Below are 19,398 nucleotides of genomic sequence, written 5' to 3' on the forward strand. Positions count from 1 at the left end.
AAATGCTTGAAAAAACCCCGCAAGTCTACCTGTCAAACTCTGTAAATGCTCAGTAGCTGTGCTGACCTCAAATAATTTTCAATTAAGGCAACTTTATGTAACTTAGAATTCTAAAAAGAGTAACTTTTCAATGCAAGATTCACTTTCACAGAGGAACCAGCTTGATGTGGAAAGGAGGGGGGGGTTTATTATCTTAGTTTTTATAATGGTTTAAAGTTTTAAATCATGCCAGTATCACCTAAGCCAGAGTCCCAGTAGGTAAAGAGAACAGTAGATTCAGAAAAAGATGAAAACCCAGGCCTTCATAAAAATTCTACCATTCCAGTTTTGAACACAATTAAGTTTGAATTCTTCTGTTAAAAAAAAACCCACCTACATTTAACTATTCATTTTCATCTAATTCTACAGTTGTCCTTGAGGAAAAGCTGATGTAGTTTAGATGGGAATTTATTCAAAACTCAAAATCCTGGCAATCCAAAACACTGATGCCAATCAGTGTCACCTTCTGTCATTTATAGCTGCATGGCCTTAACACTTTTCACCAAATATATCAAAACCACGCTCTACTGTACACAAGCTTTTCTTAGAATTTTAAATCAACATCAGATACTCAAACATGGAACTCCACTGATAAAGAGAAAATGAATGAAGCAAAAAAGCTACTTCCCTTAAGTAGCTTTTTTATTAGATCTGATTGAAGATATTGATTCAATTTACCTAACAGTGATGTAAATTTGTGCAACAGGATTTTTATAATCTAGTTATCCAAAACAGTAAAGTAATCTTACTCATCAGAAGGAGGCTGTTTTGAAAAACTTCGTACAATATTGTCAGTTTGGAGTTCTGGGGTGAAAATTTCATTATATTCTCACATCACAATAAAATATAGATCATTATTGTCCCTCATCTATAGCAGGCAGTTCTACATAAATTGCAAAAATGTTATAGTGAAGTAATCTAATTTATCTTTAAACACACGTGTGACTTGACTAAAGTTTTAGGTAACAAAATTACAACAATATACTCACTCTCCATGTTAAGGTCTGTTTTTCACTTAAATTATCTTTATTACTCCACAGAATACTGGAACAAACTATTTCAGTTTTTTTTGAATGACAGAAAGGTGCTGTTTTCTATATTTCCTCTCAGGGAAAATATTGGAAGAACAAAAGAAAAAAAAGCAGAATCCCTTCACAATTGAACTTTGGGAAGGAAATTTCTCTGGAGATTAAAAGTAACATATAAAAAAAATTTGAACATTTACCTGTTGTAAATTGCCCTTTTAACTTCTGGAACACGGGATCTTGAGCTGTTGCCTGTGCTCTCCTAGCTAGTGACTCTGAGGCTGCGCTAGAAAACATGGTGGACACATTAGAGACATTCTCAAGACCTACTCCAAAAGTGCTGACTAACTTCTTGACAAAATTTAGTGTATGAGGAGTGATTTTGGCATCTGAAACGGCTCCACTTTTCTCAAAGGCAACCGAATAGCACTTTGCCAAGCCCTGCTGCAGTTGTCTAAGAACCTAAGGATTGAAAAAAAAAAAAAAAAAAAAAAAAAAAGACAAAATAGTCAGGAAAATTAGGCCTTCTGATTTGGCACTAAGATTTTATTCTCACACTGCATTTTATAAAGTTAAGTTATCCTCTCAGAAACATTTATTTTAAACTGTATTTTTAAATTGCATCAGAGGGTCAATCAGAATGACAGCACTGATTCCCATTAGCACTGCAAGGGACCAAACTGAGCAGTGGAAATGCAGCATCACAAAGTACACCTTGCTCTTTGAACAGCAGCTAAGTTTTCAATTTCGTATTTTGTAATATATTAGAAAATTATGTGATATGAGGAATACTTCTTCAAAGAAACACTGTTCTAGGTAGCCAGAACAGAATAGCCTGACACTTTGAGAGGCAAATATAAGTGGACTGGCATGTCCATTTGCTCTCTGTTATAACTCAAACTTTGGACAATAATCACCATCTGTCACAGACTACCAGATCAAGAAGGAAACTGGTATCTGTGAAACTTAATGTAAGAATATAAATTTTCAGTTAGTATAAGCAACAGCTTAAAACCTAGAGGCAATCATCAAGTTACTAATTTTGGGAAACCTCTGCATTGCTTCTAGAAATAACCAAGCTCCTTAAAACTCCAATCAGAACAATCACTTCTACAAATACATCAGTTTACTACTCAAAACAAATAGTTATGTTTTAATGTTTAAAAATAATTCTAGATAAATATTTTGCAGCTATCTATTCCTTAGATGATACATACATATCAAGGTGTATTAAAGCCAAATACCTCTTCATGCCAGTTCTCTCTGAACCAGACCATCTGATCTACAATGCCTTCCAGAGAAGACAAAAGAGTTGGATGTAATTCTCGCTGCATATGCATAATTCTGCTGCATCGCCACATTGGTGCAGTGGCTCTGATTGGCCCAGGATCTGAGGCAGAGTGGGACTGATTTCCAACTGAACTTGGCTGTTGTTGCCCAGAATCTGGAAAGTGGAAAATTAAAAAAAAAAGAAAAAAAAAAACCAAACAACAAACCTTTTGTAAACTTGATACATGCCTGCATGAAATAAAACAACTCATTCTAAGACTTTGCTTTAGATTTGCATTCAGTATTAATAACGTGTTACCTACAGAATTTTTAGAAAACTTTATTTTTAGAAATAAAATAGTTTTTGGATGATACAGACTTCCCGGAATTAGAGCAATATCAACACTCTTCAAAAACATACAGGAAGTGTAGCCTTAGCTTTCACACTACCAAACTATGCTCTTGAAGTAACTGACGTTGTTTCAAATAGGATCAAATTATTTAGGTTATGGGGGTTTTGCTCCGCTCCCTTTTGGGGAGATCTCTCACACATAACTGAAGAATAAACACGCTGGTGCCAACAACACACAAGTTGTCATAGAGTGTATCTTTTAGTACAGCTAATGTCTTGCATCACAACTACATCAGACAGTGATTAAGCAGAGAGTTTTGCTTCATCAGATGACCCACCACCACACAACCCATCGACAGAGCAGTAGTTCGTGGCATAACCTATAGGAAAATATTTTACTGGTTATCACTAAACGGGCATGTGGCAATACAACGAATTTGGCACAGAAACGTCTGTCGCTGGATATGAATGTATTGAAGTATTATGGTATGTGGGAATCTCCTCCTCCTCCAAAGGAGCACCCAAAGAAAAATAAGACATTTAATTAGTGCCCTTCAAAATTTTATGCAAGAATTTAGTGAAAAAATGCCAAAGTGAAAAGGGCAATTAAATAAACAATGCACTTCGTTAACAAAGAGTGCAGAACAGAAGGGAGGGTTCTTCGAGTAGCTCTCCTGGGATTCCCAGGAGAGACAAAAGAACAATTAAATTCTGTGGAATCATTTGACATAACAATTATAAATAGGATTTGTTCATGAAAATAAAAAAGGTGTTGTGCAAGTTGCTTTATGTTCTTCCCACCTCCCAAACACATCTTCAGAGCTAAAATTGATTTTGTGTCAACTTAAGATGCTCATTTTACTTGAAAATTCACCATAAGAAGTTATTATGGAGATGTTAAAAGTACAGATTTATTCAAACCAAGCAGTTTGCCTCACTTGAGTTACATGAACTCATGTTGCGTTAAATTATTTTTAAAAGTTTGGCTCATTTGAGAAGAAACTGAATGTCACATGGTTCATGCTTCTAATCAAAATTAGACTACAACATCTTAGAAAACTATGACATTTTATTTGTAATCTAAGAATTTTCTACCTCTCCACCAATTTTTAAAGATAAAAATATAGTAAGGAACATGTGATTCTCAATAATTAAGGTGACATGAGAATGAAGGGAATTTAAACTCTTCTTGGTGAATATTTTATTCAAGAAAATTCAAGACAGCTCAAGCCATCTGTAGATTTAACCTCACAGAAACAAATGAGTGAAAACAAAGTTTACCAAAAACTTTCTTCCTTAGCCTTGATAAGTTGGTATGTTTTCTAGACAATCTATTCTCCCAGTAAAATCAGGTGAAACTCAAAATAAGTACATTACAAAGGGCTGAAACAATTCGATCTTTTTCAAGCTCACCGCTTTTGTAGCGCTCTCGTTGTTCTATCTTCAAGGTCAAATAGAGGGTCCTGATAGGGAAGTAGACAGCTTGGGGATAGACTCTTCCCACCTATTTGGAGATACACATATACATATTTCTCAGTTAAGGAAAACTGACTATAAGTCAGATCAACACATACAGATTCTCTTTGTAAATGACTGCAATTTGGTAATAATCAGCTCCTTGTTTTAAATAACAGCTTATGGAAAAGTAGGAAATGAAAGCTTCTTTCAATACCAGGATCCCGAAGAGGATGAAATGGTAACTCCCTACACACACTGTTAAGGTATTAGGTAATTAGGGCTTCCAGACCATATTGCCTAACAAACCCGAAAACAGCAGAATGCCAGAGTACCATCTGGGCCAGTTCAAAGATCTTACTCATGTACATAATGGAAGAAATCTAGACATAATGACAGCGGTTAGTCTTTAAATTAGGCCACAATTCCCAGCAAGCCCCATGATACTTGTAAGGCCCATTAGAGAGTAACTTTACTCCACATAATCACGGCACTTAATGTAAGGGGATACCAATTTCACCCAAAAATAAAAAAGATTTTATGGCGTCTATAAAAATAAAAAAAAGCTACAGCAATACTAACATTCAGCATCCCCTTTAAAATCTGTAAATCTCAGTATGTATTAAAGGAAAGAAATGCTGTGTCTAAGTACTACCCACAACAGAGCACATCTTAAGGCATGATTATAGGCTTCTCCAGCCACAATTTTACTAAGTCATGGATTCTTCCTCCATCCAAATGGGTATGGTAAGTGGCAGAAATTTTGCAATGGCATTTAACTGTTCAGTAATATGATATTTATGGCAGATTACTAACTTGACACACATATGCTTCATGCTATAATTCAAGAGTAAAATATTGGAAGAGAATTGTAAGGTTGTAGTACTTCTGCAAACTTAAGAGCTTTAAATCAGTAACACAGAAAATTTGGGGGTTTTTAATTTTATATTCCTTCTATGGACCTGAAGTTCAAAGGCAAGATAAACAAAAATATTTGTGATATTTATGAGCCTAAGCTCCAGCTACATTAGGACTTGTGAGTAGGCACTCACTTCTAAAAATTTTACACAGACCTCAACAAATAAAGAGTGTATATAACTCATTGAAGTAATTTTTATCTGTCTGCTGTCAGAAGACAGCTGAGCACACTGGTGTTGCAAGCCAATACCAAGCCATACTCATCAGAAATTTTGCTTTAACTCTTTGCTTTCTTACGCTGTTGGGGTACATGGTCTCTTCAGAGTTTCATTTTAATTTTATAGAGAGGGAAGGAAACATATGTATACATATGCACACACATGCTTATCTAGATTTACGTACACAAGTATCACTGCACATGCAAACACACATGGACATCTGTCTCTCTACAAAAATACACACTCTCAGAGCTTTGAAGTGGCAAGGATATGGGATAGGATAAAAGGAGCTGGATATCATAGAATCACAGAATATCTGAAGTTGGAAGGGACCTACACGAACCATCAAGTCCATATCCTAAAAATCAAGAGTGGAGGGAAGGAAAGAAGAAGAAATACTGTGAGGAACTCAGCACAACAGCTGTTCTTTGCCAGTCTTCATGAAGCAGTGGAGCACTGCAGACATAAGGGGCCTGGGGCACAGGCTAATGTGAGAGCTCTGTATGCTCACCTGTACGTTAATAGGACTTCACAATTGTTTTACATTAACCTGCATGAACAAACATCAAAATGCTTCCAAGTTGTCTGCATGCTAAAACAGAGCTGAACTTAGACCACAAGCAGTTAACATCTCTGAAAACATGCTGTTTGAAACCTGTTTGCACTAAGCCATAACAAAATGGTATCTAAAAACAAATTAACAGAAAGTCGTCACTTATTCTCCCTTAGTCTACATACACATTTAAACCAACTTCATACTGAGATACAGGTATATGTTCTATCCTTATATTCTACTAATTGCAGGCAGCAATAGGCAGTAAAATCTTAAAACCCCAAAGCAAGATTAATCAAAACTTGTATCTGTCATTTCAGAGGTACAAATCCAGGAAGCCAGTTTCTTCAGCTAACGCGCTAAACCTTATCCTTATTTATTCAATCATTTGTCATGCTAAACTGCCAGTGAAAATTTACAAAGCCCTGATAAAGATTTCTGATGGTGACAGACAGAGCCTTGTTTTTTAAAATCAAGTTGAATAAAAAACAAAGCACTTGAAACAGTTTGCACTTTAGTCACTAAAGCTAACAATTCTTTATCCCTACTCCTACATTACAAGCATTTAACTATATATTTCTAGATGTATTCTATAATGTTCACGATAATGTAATAAATAGAGTTCCAGAGGGAAAGCTATAATGCCTCATTGCACATATGGCATACAATTTCACTGGATTCAATCTCATTAAGTAACACTCACTCTGAAATATAAAATATTCCACTTATAGAGAGAAATTAGCATTTTTTAACTCATCAACAGTTGCAAACAATTGCATTTTTAAAGCTTATCATTTTCTTAATTGGCTTTGAAAAATATTTGCATCTCATCTTGAAAACAAGGATTACAGACAACAAAGAATTAGTGATCATCATCTGAACCTAAAAAATCAGCAGGAGTTTGCCCTCTGAGCCCACCAGGCATGTCAACAGCTGTGGAATCCAGGCCAACCACTGAATAGGTGGGACACCGATACAGTACTTGTCTACGGCATCTGCTAAAGTGTTCTTATCATCATCAAAACTCAGTAGCCAAAGAACCTAAAAAAGAATTTCAAGAGGACATCTCAGGGCTTAAATTCAAGACACATCAATCATATGATGCAGAAAAAAACTCCCACAGATATTTTATTAACATGATAGTAGAGTCCTTGTAAGTGTCAAAGCCTCCTTGGATACAAGAACTTACATTCATTATGCCTGGCCAATGTAACTTTTTCCCCTAGAAATAATATTTAAAGGATGTCAAAAATAAATGTAAGGGTACTACTTACTAAGAAACAAGACAGAAAAAAGCCAATGAACACAACTGCATTCCACAAATTCTTTGGTTTTTTGCTTGGGGAGTGGGTGGAAAATGAGGCATGTTTATAGAACCTAAAATATTCTATTCAGATAAATTAACTCTGAATTGAGAGCTTTAGTATTTCTTTGGGTGTTTTTAATTATTATAACTGTCCACCCCTAATGATACTTTTTCTACAATTTAATTTAAATGCAAATATATTAAGCGCTGACTAAAAATCACTAACAGTTACGCAACCAGACAGGGAGAATAATAGACTTCAGAGTGCTATGGAGGCCACCTTCAATCTAAAAAAATATTTTCTGTGGTGTTTTCATGTTCAAAATGGATTGTCTTCCACAGTCTGCTACCATTTTTTTAAATTTTCTTCGTAAGAGATATTAAAGTAAATATAGCCAAACTGAGAAATACATAACACAAAGAACTTTGGCTGGAATGGAATTGTTGAATTAGCGTAAATAGGTTTGGGTTTGATTGTTTTTTGTTTTTTTGTTTTGTTTTGTTTTTTACAAAAAAAAGCCTATTTGCAACAAAATGCAATACTGAGGTAAAACAGACATCAAACTGTGCTACTTTTATAGCACCAAAGGATGCCTTTCTGCAGATATTTCATCCCATTATATATTAGAAATGCTGAAGGTGATTTGTTCCCTTCCTCCCACAAAGAGGTTCCACATCTTAAAAAAAAAAAAAAAAAACCACCCAGATATCCCAATGAAGTAGAAAAACCCACAATGTGTTACATGCAGCGACCCAACAGCAACCACATGCAGACTTTCAATCTAAATTAAAGCGCTGCATCAGTAACTGGTATTTCTCTACTTGCACAAATTTGGGCATTGAACATTATCCCTGCCTTTTCTGAAGGGGTAGAGCTCCAATTCTTTTTTAAACATCCAGATCTTACCTTTGCTAAGTATTTTCTTGATTTGCTCTCATTCTGATGACGACATGCATGCAGGTAGCAAGTAATAGCCGACACACCCAGGTGAAGCTGACGTTCTTTCACAAAGATATTCTCCAGGTAATCACCCCACATTGCCCATGCTTTCACTAGCACATCATGCATTTGCACAGCTGCAGAAAAAGCTTTGTTTGCTTCTTCAGACCTGCATTGTGATAAGTAAGAATATTAGTTTCATATAAATAAAAAATTACTAAATTATGTAAGAGTCAGATTTCTGATAGGGCACTCAATTACTTTTTTAACACTCAATGATATTTTTCCATTATGTTCTCTAGCAAGGTCTCTTATGACTGTTTTTTCCTAGCTTTCCTTAAAGTTCAGCACCTATGAAAGGAAATGCTTCATACTGGAAACAATTAGCTAAGCGTGTAAGATCTCCAGATACTCCTTGAAAAAATCTAAAAAACTTCCAGTGCACTGCAGTTGCAACCCAAGCAATGATACTGGGAGAAAGAAGAACGAATGGTAACACAAGAAGAGCAGAAGCAAATGCATTAAAAAGTGCTCCTCTGCTGATCAAAAAGCAGAGTAAGAAAAAACAACATTGGGAAGATGTTACATTAGCTATCTTTTGGAGGACTACATCTTACTTAACTGTTCTCCCACCCAAGTCATAAAAAAAATTTATAATCAACGTTATCTGGAAAAATTCAGTTCCTCAACCCCACAGCTTTAAAAGTCTGTTTTTCAATAGGAAAAGTGAAAGAATACGAAGGTTAATCACACAGTTCTTAGTAACCAAAAGATTGTTCTTATACTTCTGAAGTATTTTCCAGGTTTCCTCAAGTGTTCCTAGTTCAAGATCTGGCATGATTTATCCCAGTATATACATAGACCTTGAATCTATTTAACTTTTCAGGCATAAAAATAAAGGATGAGAACACTCACATACACATTACTGAAATGAAGAAACTTTTAAAGCATTCCAAGATTCCTTACTAACAGAAAGTGCTCCACTTCTCCCTTACAGAATAAGCATCGAAATAAATAGTACAAAAGTAACATAATGCTTGGGGTTTAAAATTTTATAAATTTTAATTTTTAATTTTTTAAAATTAACCGTGAAGTACTTTTTGTATAAAATATTAGCTTGGAGGATTACAGGGATAAATTAAAATTACTAGCTATTGAGGCAAAACAATAAAAAGGAAAGTAACTTTGACTTTCAAATTATATATTAGTTTCTATGTTACACAAATATGTTACTTGCTTTCAGAGGTTTTCTGCATGTAGCTCAAGGCTTTGAACTGAGCTACCACAGCAGCAACCTGATAGATGACTTCGTATCACTACTTCCCCTTTCTAAAAAGGGGACTTTTCAGTCAGTTTTCTTTTCTCCTTCTCTACAATCCATCATTCTCAACACTTGAGATGACTTTTTTAAAATGGTTTCTATCACCTTGCTCAGCAAATGGGCAGCACAGGGAGATGCAAGAGCAGAGGTGACCTTTAACTTCCAGTTTAGTTGACACACAGGTAATCAGTAGTCCCACGTTCTCAGGCTCAACACTCCCATTGTTCCTAACTGTAACCTTCCTAAATTCCTGACCTCACCTGCAGTGCTAAAAAAAGGTGCATATGTTTTCTGGCAAAATTAAGAAACTGCTAATACATCAGAACCATATTTTAAACAGAAATCTCTATCCATTCTATCCTGAAAGAATGGAGACAGTTTAGCTGCCTTTTACTTTATCTACATAAATTTTTAAAAATTAAAAAGTTGGGGGAGGCAGGAGGCGCACTTCCTTCTCTTTACACCTCAACTGAAACTAAGCTCACTTATGGCCATAAAAAAAGCCCATTGCACTTTCCATCAAAGTAATTACATTCTACCCATTTAAAATTCTCTCTTGTATCCAAAGAAGAAGATATTCATCATTTCCTGACTTAAATTGCTATGTAAGGTTTCAGTGTACAGCCTAAAACCGCCTGGATTTCATTCTCTAAGTGTCCACACTGTAGTGGTAAAGGAATTATTCCACCCATATGTAACATGTAGCAATATTGCCATTATATGTCATGCATACTAAAAAAAGCTGTTGAAATCTGAAGGGGGTTTTGGGCATCACTGAACAAAAATTGACTGCTGAGATATTTGTTTACTGAATTAAAGAGAGATCTTCCTCAAAAGAGTAAGATGCCTGTCAGCATAAAGCAAAAATACTATGAAAGCAGTTGTATGAAAGCAAGGCTTGCACCTAGGTGTTTAATTACTGCAGTGCAAGATGTCTCCAACGCACACCACATTATTCTTCTCAATTCAATTATCTGCAATAAGTGTTGCATTTCCATATTGCATAGGACACGATTTGTCTAAACACTCTGAACTATGCCACTACACATTTTCCTATGCCTTGATCAGTTGCAGCTATTAACGGGACATACACAATGAAACAGAAATGAGAGAAACAAAGAGGCAGGCTAATTTTAAGTAGCTGTAAGCTTATACACTGAACTTTTTTTTTCCCTTGCTTTTTTGTGATATTTACATTAAGAACATAATTAAAGCAACCTCCTTTTGTCAACTACACTGAGACATCAGTTATCCTAAGTACTCACAGAACCAGGGGGCGACGGAGGAACATATGTATCTTAAGCTGAAAAGCTTTGGACAAAACTATTCTCCCCACCTCTTCCCATCTCATCCCTTGAAATATAAAACTTCTAAAAAAAGAACTGGTGCAATGTTTGCTTTAACTAGTTCTTTCCTACAGTACTTAGAAATATGACCAACCATTACGTCCTTGAACTACAAAGGAACTCTCACATATACTTTTACTTTCTTAAACAGTTATGACAACTTTTAAGCTAGTATAAACATATGGAACAACTTTTCTGCTTATATACTGTGTTGAAATAATTCAGCTGTGTTTTTCTCAGATGTGTGCTAATGCCTCTTCCAGGCAACATACTTACTTGTTAATCTGTGCCAAGAACATTCCTTTCAATGCATAAAACTCAGCAGTCATCTCCTTGGTGAAGTACTTCAGATTGGTTGATTCAATAACTTCAAGACCCTGTTAAATAAGCCTTAGTGAGAAAAGCCTTCTAAAATGGAAGGTTTTATTAAAATGAAAGTGCCATAAAAGAAGCTGCCAAAATATTTTCTTGAAATTTAAATAGCACAAGTTTCTAGTATTTAATTTTCATTTGTAAAAAATCAGGACTGACAAAAATTTCAAGTCCCTTCTGTTTAACTATCTTGTAAGACTTTAAAAAAAACATATTTCCACTTTACTTTTTATTTGGCTAATTTTCAATATATTCACAGAATTCAGTTCAAAGAGGACAATGACTGCTTTTGACTAACAGCATTACTTAATACAAGACTCTATGGATGGTATAACATGGCCAACAAAACTGAAATCCTGTTCTGTATACAGGCAGTTTATTTAAATCATTGTATCTGATGGTCCTTGTAATCCTCAAAGCTTGACAACAATTTCAAAGATAAAGCTGTCATACCTGCATACATTCATTTTTGCCCATGACTCCAGCCAGCTGAAGATAACATTTAACTTGCTGGCGAATCTTCTGAAAGCAGTCCACAACGGGCACAGTTGGAATTGTATGAATGCGACTCAGTATATCCAGAGCTACATTGACCAGCCCTTGTTTTCGAGCTATCTTTCCATACTGGATAATTGCCGATGCAGAAGCATGAACTCCCAACATAGCATTATTGGAACTAGGATCATGCTGAGAACTATTTTCATATGCCGTTACAATGGCTAGAAACACAACATGAAATGTTTGTCATTATAAATGAAATTATATATACAGCAATCTCTTACACAGCAATACATATGAAATGATGACTTAAGATAATGAAACACTTAAATGGAAATTGAATAAAAACAAAACACTTGTCAAAAATCAACAACATTCTTGTATGTTTAAATAAAGTAAAATAACCAAACCAAAACAAAAAAACCCCAAGAACTTATTTCAAACAATGGGTTGTCTGGAAAATTACATGATGAATGCATGCTGGACCAGGCAGTTTTACCCTGGTAATGATGTTGTCTCCACATGAAAATGCTGCTCCAGTGGGACAAATCATCTGACACAATAGGTAACCTGTTCCTCCAAGTCTTTACAACAGTCTTCATATCATGTAAGCTGTTGTTCCTCCCCAGATTAGTTGGTTGCAATCCTGCATTTATTTGGGCTGCTTCTTGAAGTTCAATTATTTGCTGTGCTGCCTAGAAAACATTAAACAATAGAAATTATAGTAAAGGATAATACAATAAGCTTGCCAATTTCACTGTTAGAAAAAGATCTCTATGAATGATGCCACCTTTAAATGATCAAGATGAAACTATTTATGTTGTTTTAGGGCCCTGTCTGTTAGTTGCATAAATGACTTCTAACCAATCTAATCATTAACAAAATGGCAAAAAAAAAAAAAAATCTAAGAGATTGATTCAACACCATAGTCATTGACTGAAATGTTGAATTCATCCACTGAATCACCAGCACAGAATTTATACTAATGAGTCGCTAGTCTTAATAAACAAACAAATTATTTTTAAAAATAAAGGTGTCATAAGATACTTTCTTACATGCTCACAAAAGGTCCCTGCATAACTTCAGGGTGCCCTCTTCTCTAGGGATGGAGTACAAATATCAAGCTGTTTACTTCATGCACACCTCACTCTGACAAAACGTAAATGCCCTAACATTATTTGTTTGCAAACTGACGTTACTGATCTATACTTAATGTGTTCTTCCTATAATATTATGATTTGCTTGCTAGATTTAACTTTGGTCAACTATGGCAAGTCTGTCCTTGATAGTATTAGGATAAAAATTCCCTCATCCTTTCTTTTACTTCGAACTGCAAATGCTTTCACAAATTATCCCTCAAATGGTAGTGTTTTGCTTTTAAGAAGCATTTTTTTCTTTTTTTTTTTTCCACCAAAAAACCCCAAACAAACAAACAAAAAAAATCCACCACAAAAACACAAACACCAAAGGAAAGACATTGACTGGAGTCTAGACTCTCTCTTTACCCCCATCCTTTTCCCCACACACATCTAAACACAGGTTAGAATGAAATTCTAGCATACAGGTTTGGACTTACTACATCAACCCTAATCATAGAAAAACACAAGTCAATATACATACAGTGTATACATACGAAGATGAAGTAAAAATACTGACCTTAAAATTTCTATCAGAACTTTTAAGAATTAAAACCCAAAACTTAACAGAACTTACTAGTATAAATCCCCTTGTCATGATCTGACTTCTTAATAGAAACTTGAATGTACAGAAATAGTATCTATGTGCTCCTGAAGGTGTTACTTTAAGATTTTCTGCCAAGACTTTAGCTTTGAAAAATTCCATTAGTTAAGGATGGTTTTTCACTGACATCTTCTACCCTCAAATTAATGAGAGGAGCAAACAGAAGATGGCAGTAGTCTCCAACCTACTAAAGGCAGCAGACATGTTGTTAAAGACTTCAACAACCTGAAGAAAAGGCCCAAAAACTTTAATGGAATGTAATTACCTGTAGTACAATAAAACCAATGTAGTATTCTCTAAGCTACCTCCTGGCAGATAACAGTTGTATTCATTGTTAATCAACCAAATAAAGTAACTGTTTAAAATAAAAAAGGCAGTCCAAATTTACAAAGTGAAATCTCCTGAAACAAAATAAATTAAACAAAGTAATATTTTCCTACAATCATCTCAGTATCAGCTCTCACAAGAGCTTAACCTTCATCCTACACCCATTCATCACGTAAATTTAATTTTCTCACAGGTATTTAATCACATGCTATCTGATATTAAAAAAAAAGTAATTACTGCAGTGCTAATTCATGGCTGCATTTGTACCTCTGTCAGTCACTGACTAATTTATCACTTCTTCATGAGGGATATATACATATTAGATTATTTTAAAAGCTTGTTTTAATTGATAACTGAAAGCATTTAAATACTTTATTTAGCAATACTTTCATGCTGCAGATACTACCAGTCTTAGGGGAGGAAAAACTTGAAATATCAGTGAAAACTTAGCAGGAAGGAATTAATTCACCAAGAAGCCTTCTAGTTGTACTGTATTAGCTCAAACAAATGAAACATTGTACCTATTTACTTGACAACTGCCTTTCAATATGGAGATATTCAATATAGGGAATATATGGATATTCCTTTCAGCCTGTTATTTCAACTCACATAATAATTAAACTGCACATTCTGTATTATCAGAGTTGTGCCAGCTGCTTCACAAAAATATTTCTGGAGGTCTGAAAAAGCATGGTCTCAGGTTCTTACAAGCTATTCCTGACAGGACAAGAAACAAGTACTTTTCCTTAATTTTCTAAGTGGACCATTTGTGAGTATCGTATGCCGAGGAGAAAGGCTAAAAGCACAGGATTTAAACACATCTTGTCTTGAAATTGAATTGTCAATGTTGCGTGAACAAAGTAAGATTTCTCAAAGCAAAAATAAAGATGTACCTGATGCATAGCATATTAAAACCAATTTACATTTAAATAAATGCTGGAAAACAGTACATTCTTTGCCTTGTAATATTTAATGATTTGAGGGCTAAAATATGGTGTACTTAAATAAGCACTAAGAACCTGTTCAGCAAGGATGAAAGAAAAGTGGTCTTTTACTTTCCTTATTCCAAGGTTACTCCTTTAGGGAAACAGAAAATAGCATGCCCCCTTTTGAGTGTAAAATGCTTTTATGACTCAGAAGCAGCCAGTAGATTCTACCTTCTCCTAGAAATGGATCGCAGAGTTAAGAAAAAAGTAAGTAAGTAGAAAAATGGAAAAAAAAAAAAATGTTAGCTATGCCCATCCTCTGTGTATGCACTGGGTTATCCAACCAGAAAGTTACTCATCCTTTCTAAGTCAAGGATTCAAGCATGCACACAAGAGTTTATTTGAACATCAGCGCTGTTAAAAGCCAATATACTGCAGTCCAATATACTGCAGTAATTTTGCAGGACAGTATGAAATTCAAGTAACAAACTCCTTCCCCTGTTTTAAATATTCTTGACAAAGAATTAAGCTTCTTAAGATTAGATAATACTCAACCTTTGACAAGGGTTTTTTATTTGGTTTTGGGGAGGTGTTAGGGGTTTTATTTGTTTGGTTTTGAAGTTCTCGTAACCCCAAATTCATTAGCTGTCCCTCATTTCATTCTGGACAGGACATCTCACTGCTTCCCTGCCAGAATTCTGCCCCTACTTTAGGAGCAAGCTTCTCTCAAAGCTTTATTCTTGCTTTGTCCATTTTTGTCCAGAAAACACAGAGATCTCTTTCAGATTTCAAATCAGTAAGGCCACAGGGCGTCACCCACGCCCAATTCAAGCAGCCCATTCCTTCTGAGTTCAGCAAGAGGCCCCTGACAGAGGTTACCACCAACTCAAATCTTCCCACTGACCTACTCAGGTGAGTGCTCCACAACAGACTGGAATTAAAATGAAGCAATTAGTTGGAAGCAGTAACCTTTTCAATCAGCACAGCTAAATTTGGATGACGTGCACCCACAGGTAGGCAAGGAGCATTACTGAAATATGGCCTTCCACTCAGACCAAAGACATCTTTCCTGTAGCTGGCATCAGATTAGATGAGGGGAGCAGAGATGACTCCTCCCAACACATAATATCTCTCAGTTTGTAACGCAGTGTGATTCAACATGGGAATCCTTTTTACAAAATTACTACAAGATTTTAATGCAGTGTAGAACGGAACCTGCCAAATGAGCTGGCTGGACAAGTAATAGAGCTGAAGATCCATGCATGAAGCTTTGAGGCATACACATTAGTTTGTCTAATAGAATGCATTCTCCTTTTCAGCAGAACCTGTATACAATTAACTCCCTGTCCAATGAGAAATACCATATACTCAAAGATTTGATTCCTTCCTACTTCCTTCCCCTGATGCAAATCAGAACATTTAACATTTGTCATTTCATATAGAAATGACAAAGAAAAACTAAGGCTCACATTGGCCAGAACTGACAGTATGTTTCCTAAAGGTAGTAGTGCTCACCTGGGAAGTCCTTTACTAACAACAGATTTTTACAGTTTTTGGTTCTTTGACCTTAATGCTTAAGCCACAGGGATGTCAAGAACTTGCTCAGCCTGTTCAGAACGCTACTGCTCAAAGAACCACCAGCATTTCTAAATACGCTTTTCCCTTACAGGGCATTAACAGTTAGCTCAGATTTAAAAAAAAAAAAAAAAAAAATTTAAAACCAAAAAAATATAGGAGTACATTACAGCTGAAAAAATTCCATACCACATTTAACACATTTAACTGAAAAGAACACTTAGGAGGTTATTTCAACACTTCTGCAAATAACATAATGCAACAATATACCCACCCAAAATGGACCTCACTTCAAAACCCACTGAATGTTCAAGATCTCCAAGTACTGCAGTACATTATGCATTAGCCCACAAAAACAGTTGAGCCATTTGATCAATTTTTAAATAGCTACCTCTGTATGCCACGAACAGAATGGATTCAGGTAAACTATAAAAACTTTAAAAGGAATCCAAATCAAAACGCACATTCTGCAACCTTTAACAAAAAAAAATAGCATTACAAAAACCCAATCAGTACTACACAGTAAAATGTCTTATGCTTACAGTTACTAAAAGTTCTGAAACTTGCTACTGGGAAATAACTGGCAATGAAAAACTTTTCATTCTTACCTGGAGAAGGGGAGTATGAACATGTGAGACGACGTGAGGAAGCCTTCGCCATTCTCGAATAGCTAAACTACTCGCCATTTCTACCAGGCGCTCAATGAAGTTAAGCTGTTGCTCTTCCGGATGGCAGATTGCTAAGTATCCTCTATACATATTCACTTTCCATGCCATCTCTTTTGGACAACTCAACTCCACCTGGTAATGCAATGGAAAAAAACTCTAGTAAAGATTATTCATACTTAAATGCAGACTCGTTAATTATTTTTTTAAAGCCTTCTTAAATAAATACTCAGCTTTATTTTTTTAAAAATGAGCTCATTTCTAAAATATCATACTAAAATACCCAAATTTCTGTCATTAGAGAAGTTTCAGCTCTCTTAAAGTTATTGGCAAGGGCAGGCTAGCAAATAAATTGCAAATTCAGCACAAGAGTAGAAGTGCCTGCATACAGCATACTGTTGGGGTATTTTTACACTGACAACTGTAGTGTAGCTCAGAGACAGCTGAGCAAGCTGAAAGAAGACTTGCAACAGGAGCATGAAGCTTACTGCAAACCAATTCACCCTGTATAAAGAAAAAAGATGCTTCTCAGCAGATAATGCATGCTACCTCTGAAATGCTTCAGGGGCTCCAAAACAAGTAATGTCAACTTCTCACTTAAAAGGATCCCGTCCCTATACGTCAGCATTATACTTCCCTAACTGCCTGCTCTAGGGCATTGCTAAGTTTATAAGAATAAACAGTTAATTTTTTAAATCATCTACAACTAAAGTTCCCATTTATGTCAAAGTAATTTCTGAGTACAGGTGCCAAGTCAGTTCATAGTGGTAAAATCACTTAAAAATAATTTTAAGCCATTTTCTTAAAATCCTGGAACAGTAGAAATATAGCAACTAAAACCAGCAAAGTACTTGAATTGTCTAGCAACTAAATTCTCTGAGTACGTTACAGTAAACTTGCACTTAATCAATGCTCACTGACACTGCAGGTCGTAAATCTAGAACTTTTTCACTTTCTTCCACTTTACATCAAACCCTTTATGGATTGATATGCAACAGAGAAATCCCTCTGCATTATCTTCTTGTTGATATACCGTATCTTAACCATTACAATTGTTATTTCTATTATCCTCAACTGACTTTTACGCCTGAGCCAGCAAAGAGAAACTGCCAGGTAGCAACCTTACATGGTGAAAATAGTCTCTTTCTTTATTACATTATCTATTGGATCATTAAACACAATGGCAATGTGAGCAAATGGAAATGAGTCTTGGGTCCTATCAAGGGCCACTTGCTATTTTAATAGCTCAACTTTAATAGGTAGATTATTAAAAATGTTTCACAAAGATTTACGAAAACTGATACGTATTTGCCATCTTTTCTGACCTCTCTTGTGAATCAACCATGGAACTTGATAAAGAAAAGCCACATTAAGGAATATCAATAAAACTGGAGTAGTGAGTATAGCAGTACAGAATCAATTACTCTTTCATATCCTAATATTTATGCAAACATGTCCTGACACTTACAAGAATCTGAGCAGAGCCACAAAAGCTCCATTTATGGCTTCAGCAGCATCTTCTCCTTAGTCATTTAGTAGATGTCTCATTACTGAAAATATCTCATTTAATATAACTGCAGCTAAAGCATATCAGCAGTTACTCGTGGTTGTCACTTCTACTCAACTTGCAAATCTCCGAAACCAGAACCTGTCAGACATGATCTATTTCACTCTGTTCAGACTCAAGGTTTATAATATACCGTACAGCACAGTTCTTATTTTAGGCTTTAAACATTTTTCAAATAATATTATTTCTATAGTTAGCCACTGAAGTTGCATACTTAAATAGGACGCAAAATACTAATCGTTATAAAAACAGAAGAAGTTAATTAAAATGTAAATATAACCTAATAGATAATTTTTGTAGCATAAAGCAGCTTGCGACTTACAGATTTGGCTTCACATGAGCTGATAAATGACAAAATCCATCTTTGGAGATACCAATTTAATTTGAACCATCAGTACTACAAATATTGAAAAATTCCATTTCAAACGTTGCAATGGTTGGACACCTTTAATGTAGGTTCCATCAAAAGACAAGACTACCTATAATTAATTAAACAACTTTTACTGTTTTCATAGCTTAACCTTTAAAGCGAAACATACTGTTTGTATCCCACTTATTTTCCCTTCTGACAAAAGAAAGTCTTACAGAAGCATAAACATAATACACTTCAAAAATGTAATTTTCAGTCTGGTTTTGAAGAAAGCGAGACATACAACTTGGCATATTTATCATGAGAGACTCCAGTTGTCATAATGAAGTACACTGTTAGGGTACTTTGCAGGAACTTAATCCTGCAAGATATTAGAATTAAAGGATGCTCAGCATTTTTCATAATCATGCTTTATCTTTTGCAAATATTATGAAACTAGACAGCCAGCTGTCTATCTGACATGTAATACTTTTAACCAGTAGGTATTGGTTCAAAACTTCAACAGCACTGATGAAACAATAAACCCTAAGTAAGAAAGGGACTAATCCTTCTCTCTCTCTCTCTGCAATATGAAAAAATACTGCCTAAGGCTCTGCTCAGAGGTTTATCAGTAAAC

General features: G+C 35.3%; 1 protein-coding gene across 1 annotated transcript in view; it reads right to left on the reverse strand.

Moving 5' to 3' along the window:
• The window catches only part of LOC104135847 (transformation/transcription domain associated protein), a 98,918-nt gene that overhangs the window by 15,827 nt on the left and 63,693 nt on the right, over positions 1-19,398 (reverse strand). Inside the window, 9 exon segments of the mRNA XM_035889237.1 lie at positions 1,265-1,526; positions 2,309-2,508; positions 4,099-4,189; positions 6,712-6,870; positions 8,043-8,244; positions 11,019-11,119; positions 11,568-11,833; positions 12,112-12,307; positions 16,789-16,980. Of these exon segments, the coding sequence (XP_035745130.1) occupies positions 1,265-1,526; positions 2,309-2,508; positions 4,099-4,189; positions 6,712-6,870; positions 8,043-8,244; positions 11,019-11,119; positions 11,568-11,833; positions 12,112-12,307; positions 16,789-16,980 (1,669 nt within the window).

The sequence above is a fragment of the Egretta garzetta genome, unplaced genomic scaffold (genome assembly GCF_000687185.1).
Source record: "Egretta garzetta isolate BGI_Z169 unplaced genomic scaffold, ASM68718v1 scaffold292, whole genome shotgun sequence".
Classification (NCBI taxonomy): Eukaryota; Metazoa; Chordata; class Aves; order Pelecaniformes; family Ardeidae; genus Egretta; species Egretta garzetta.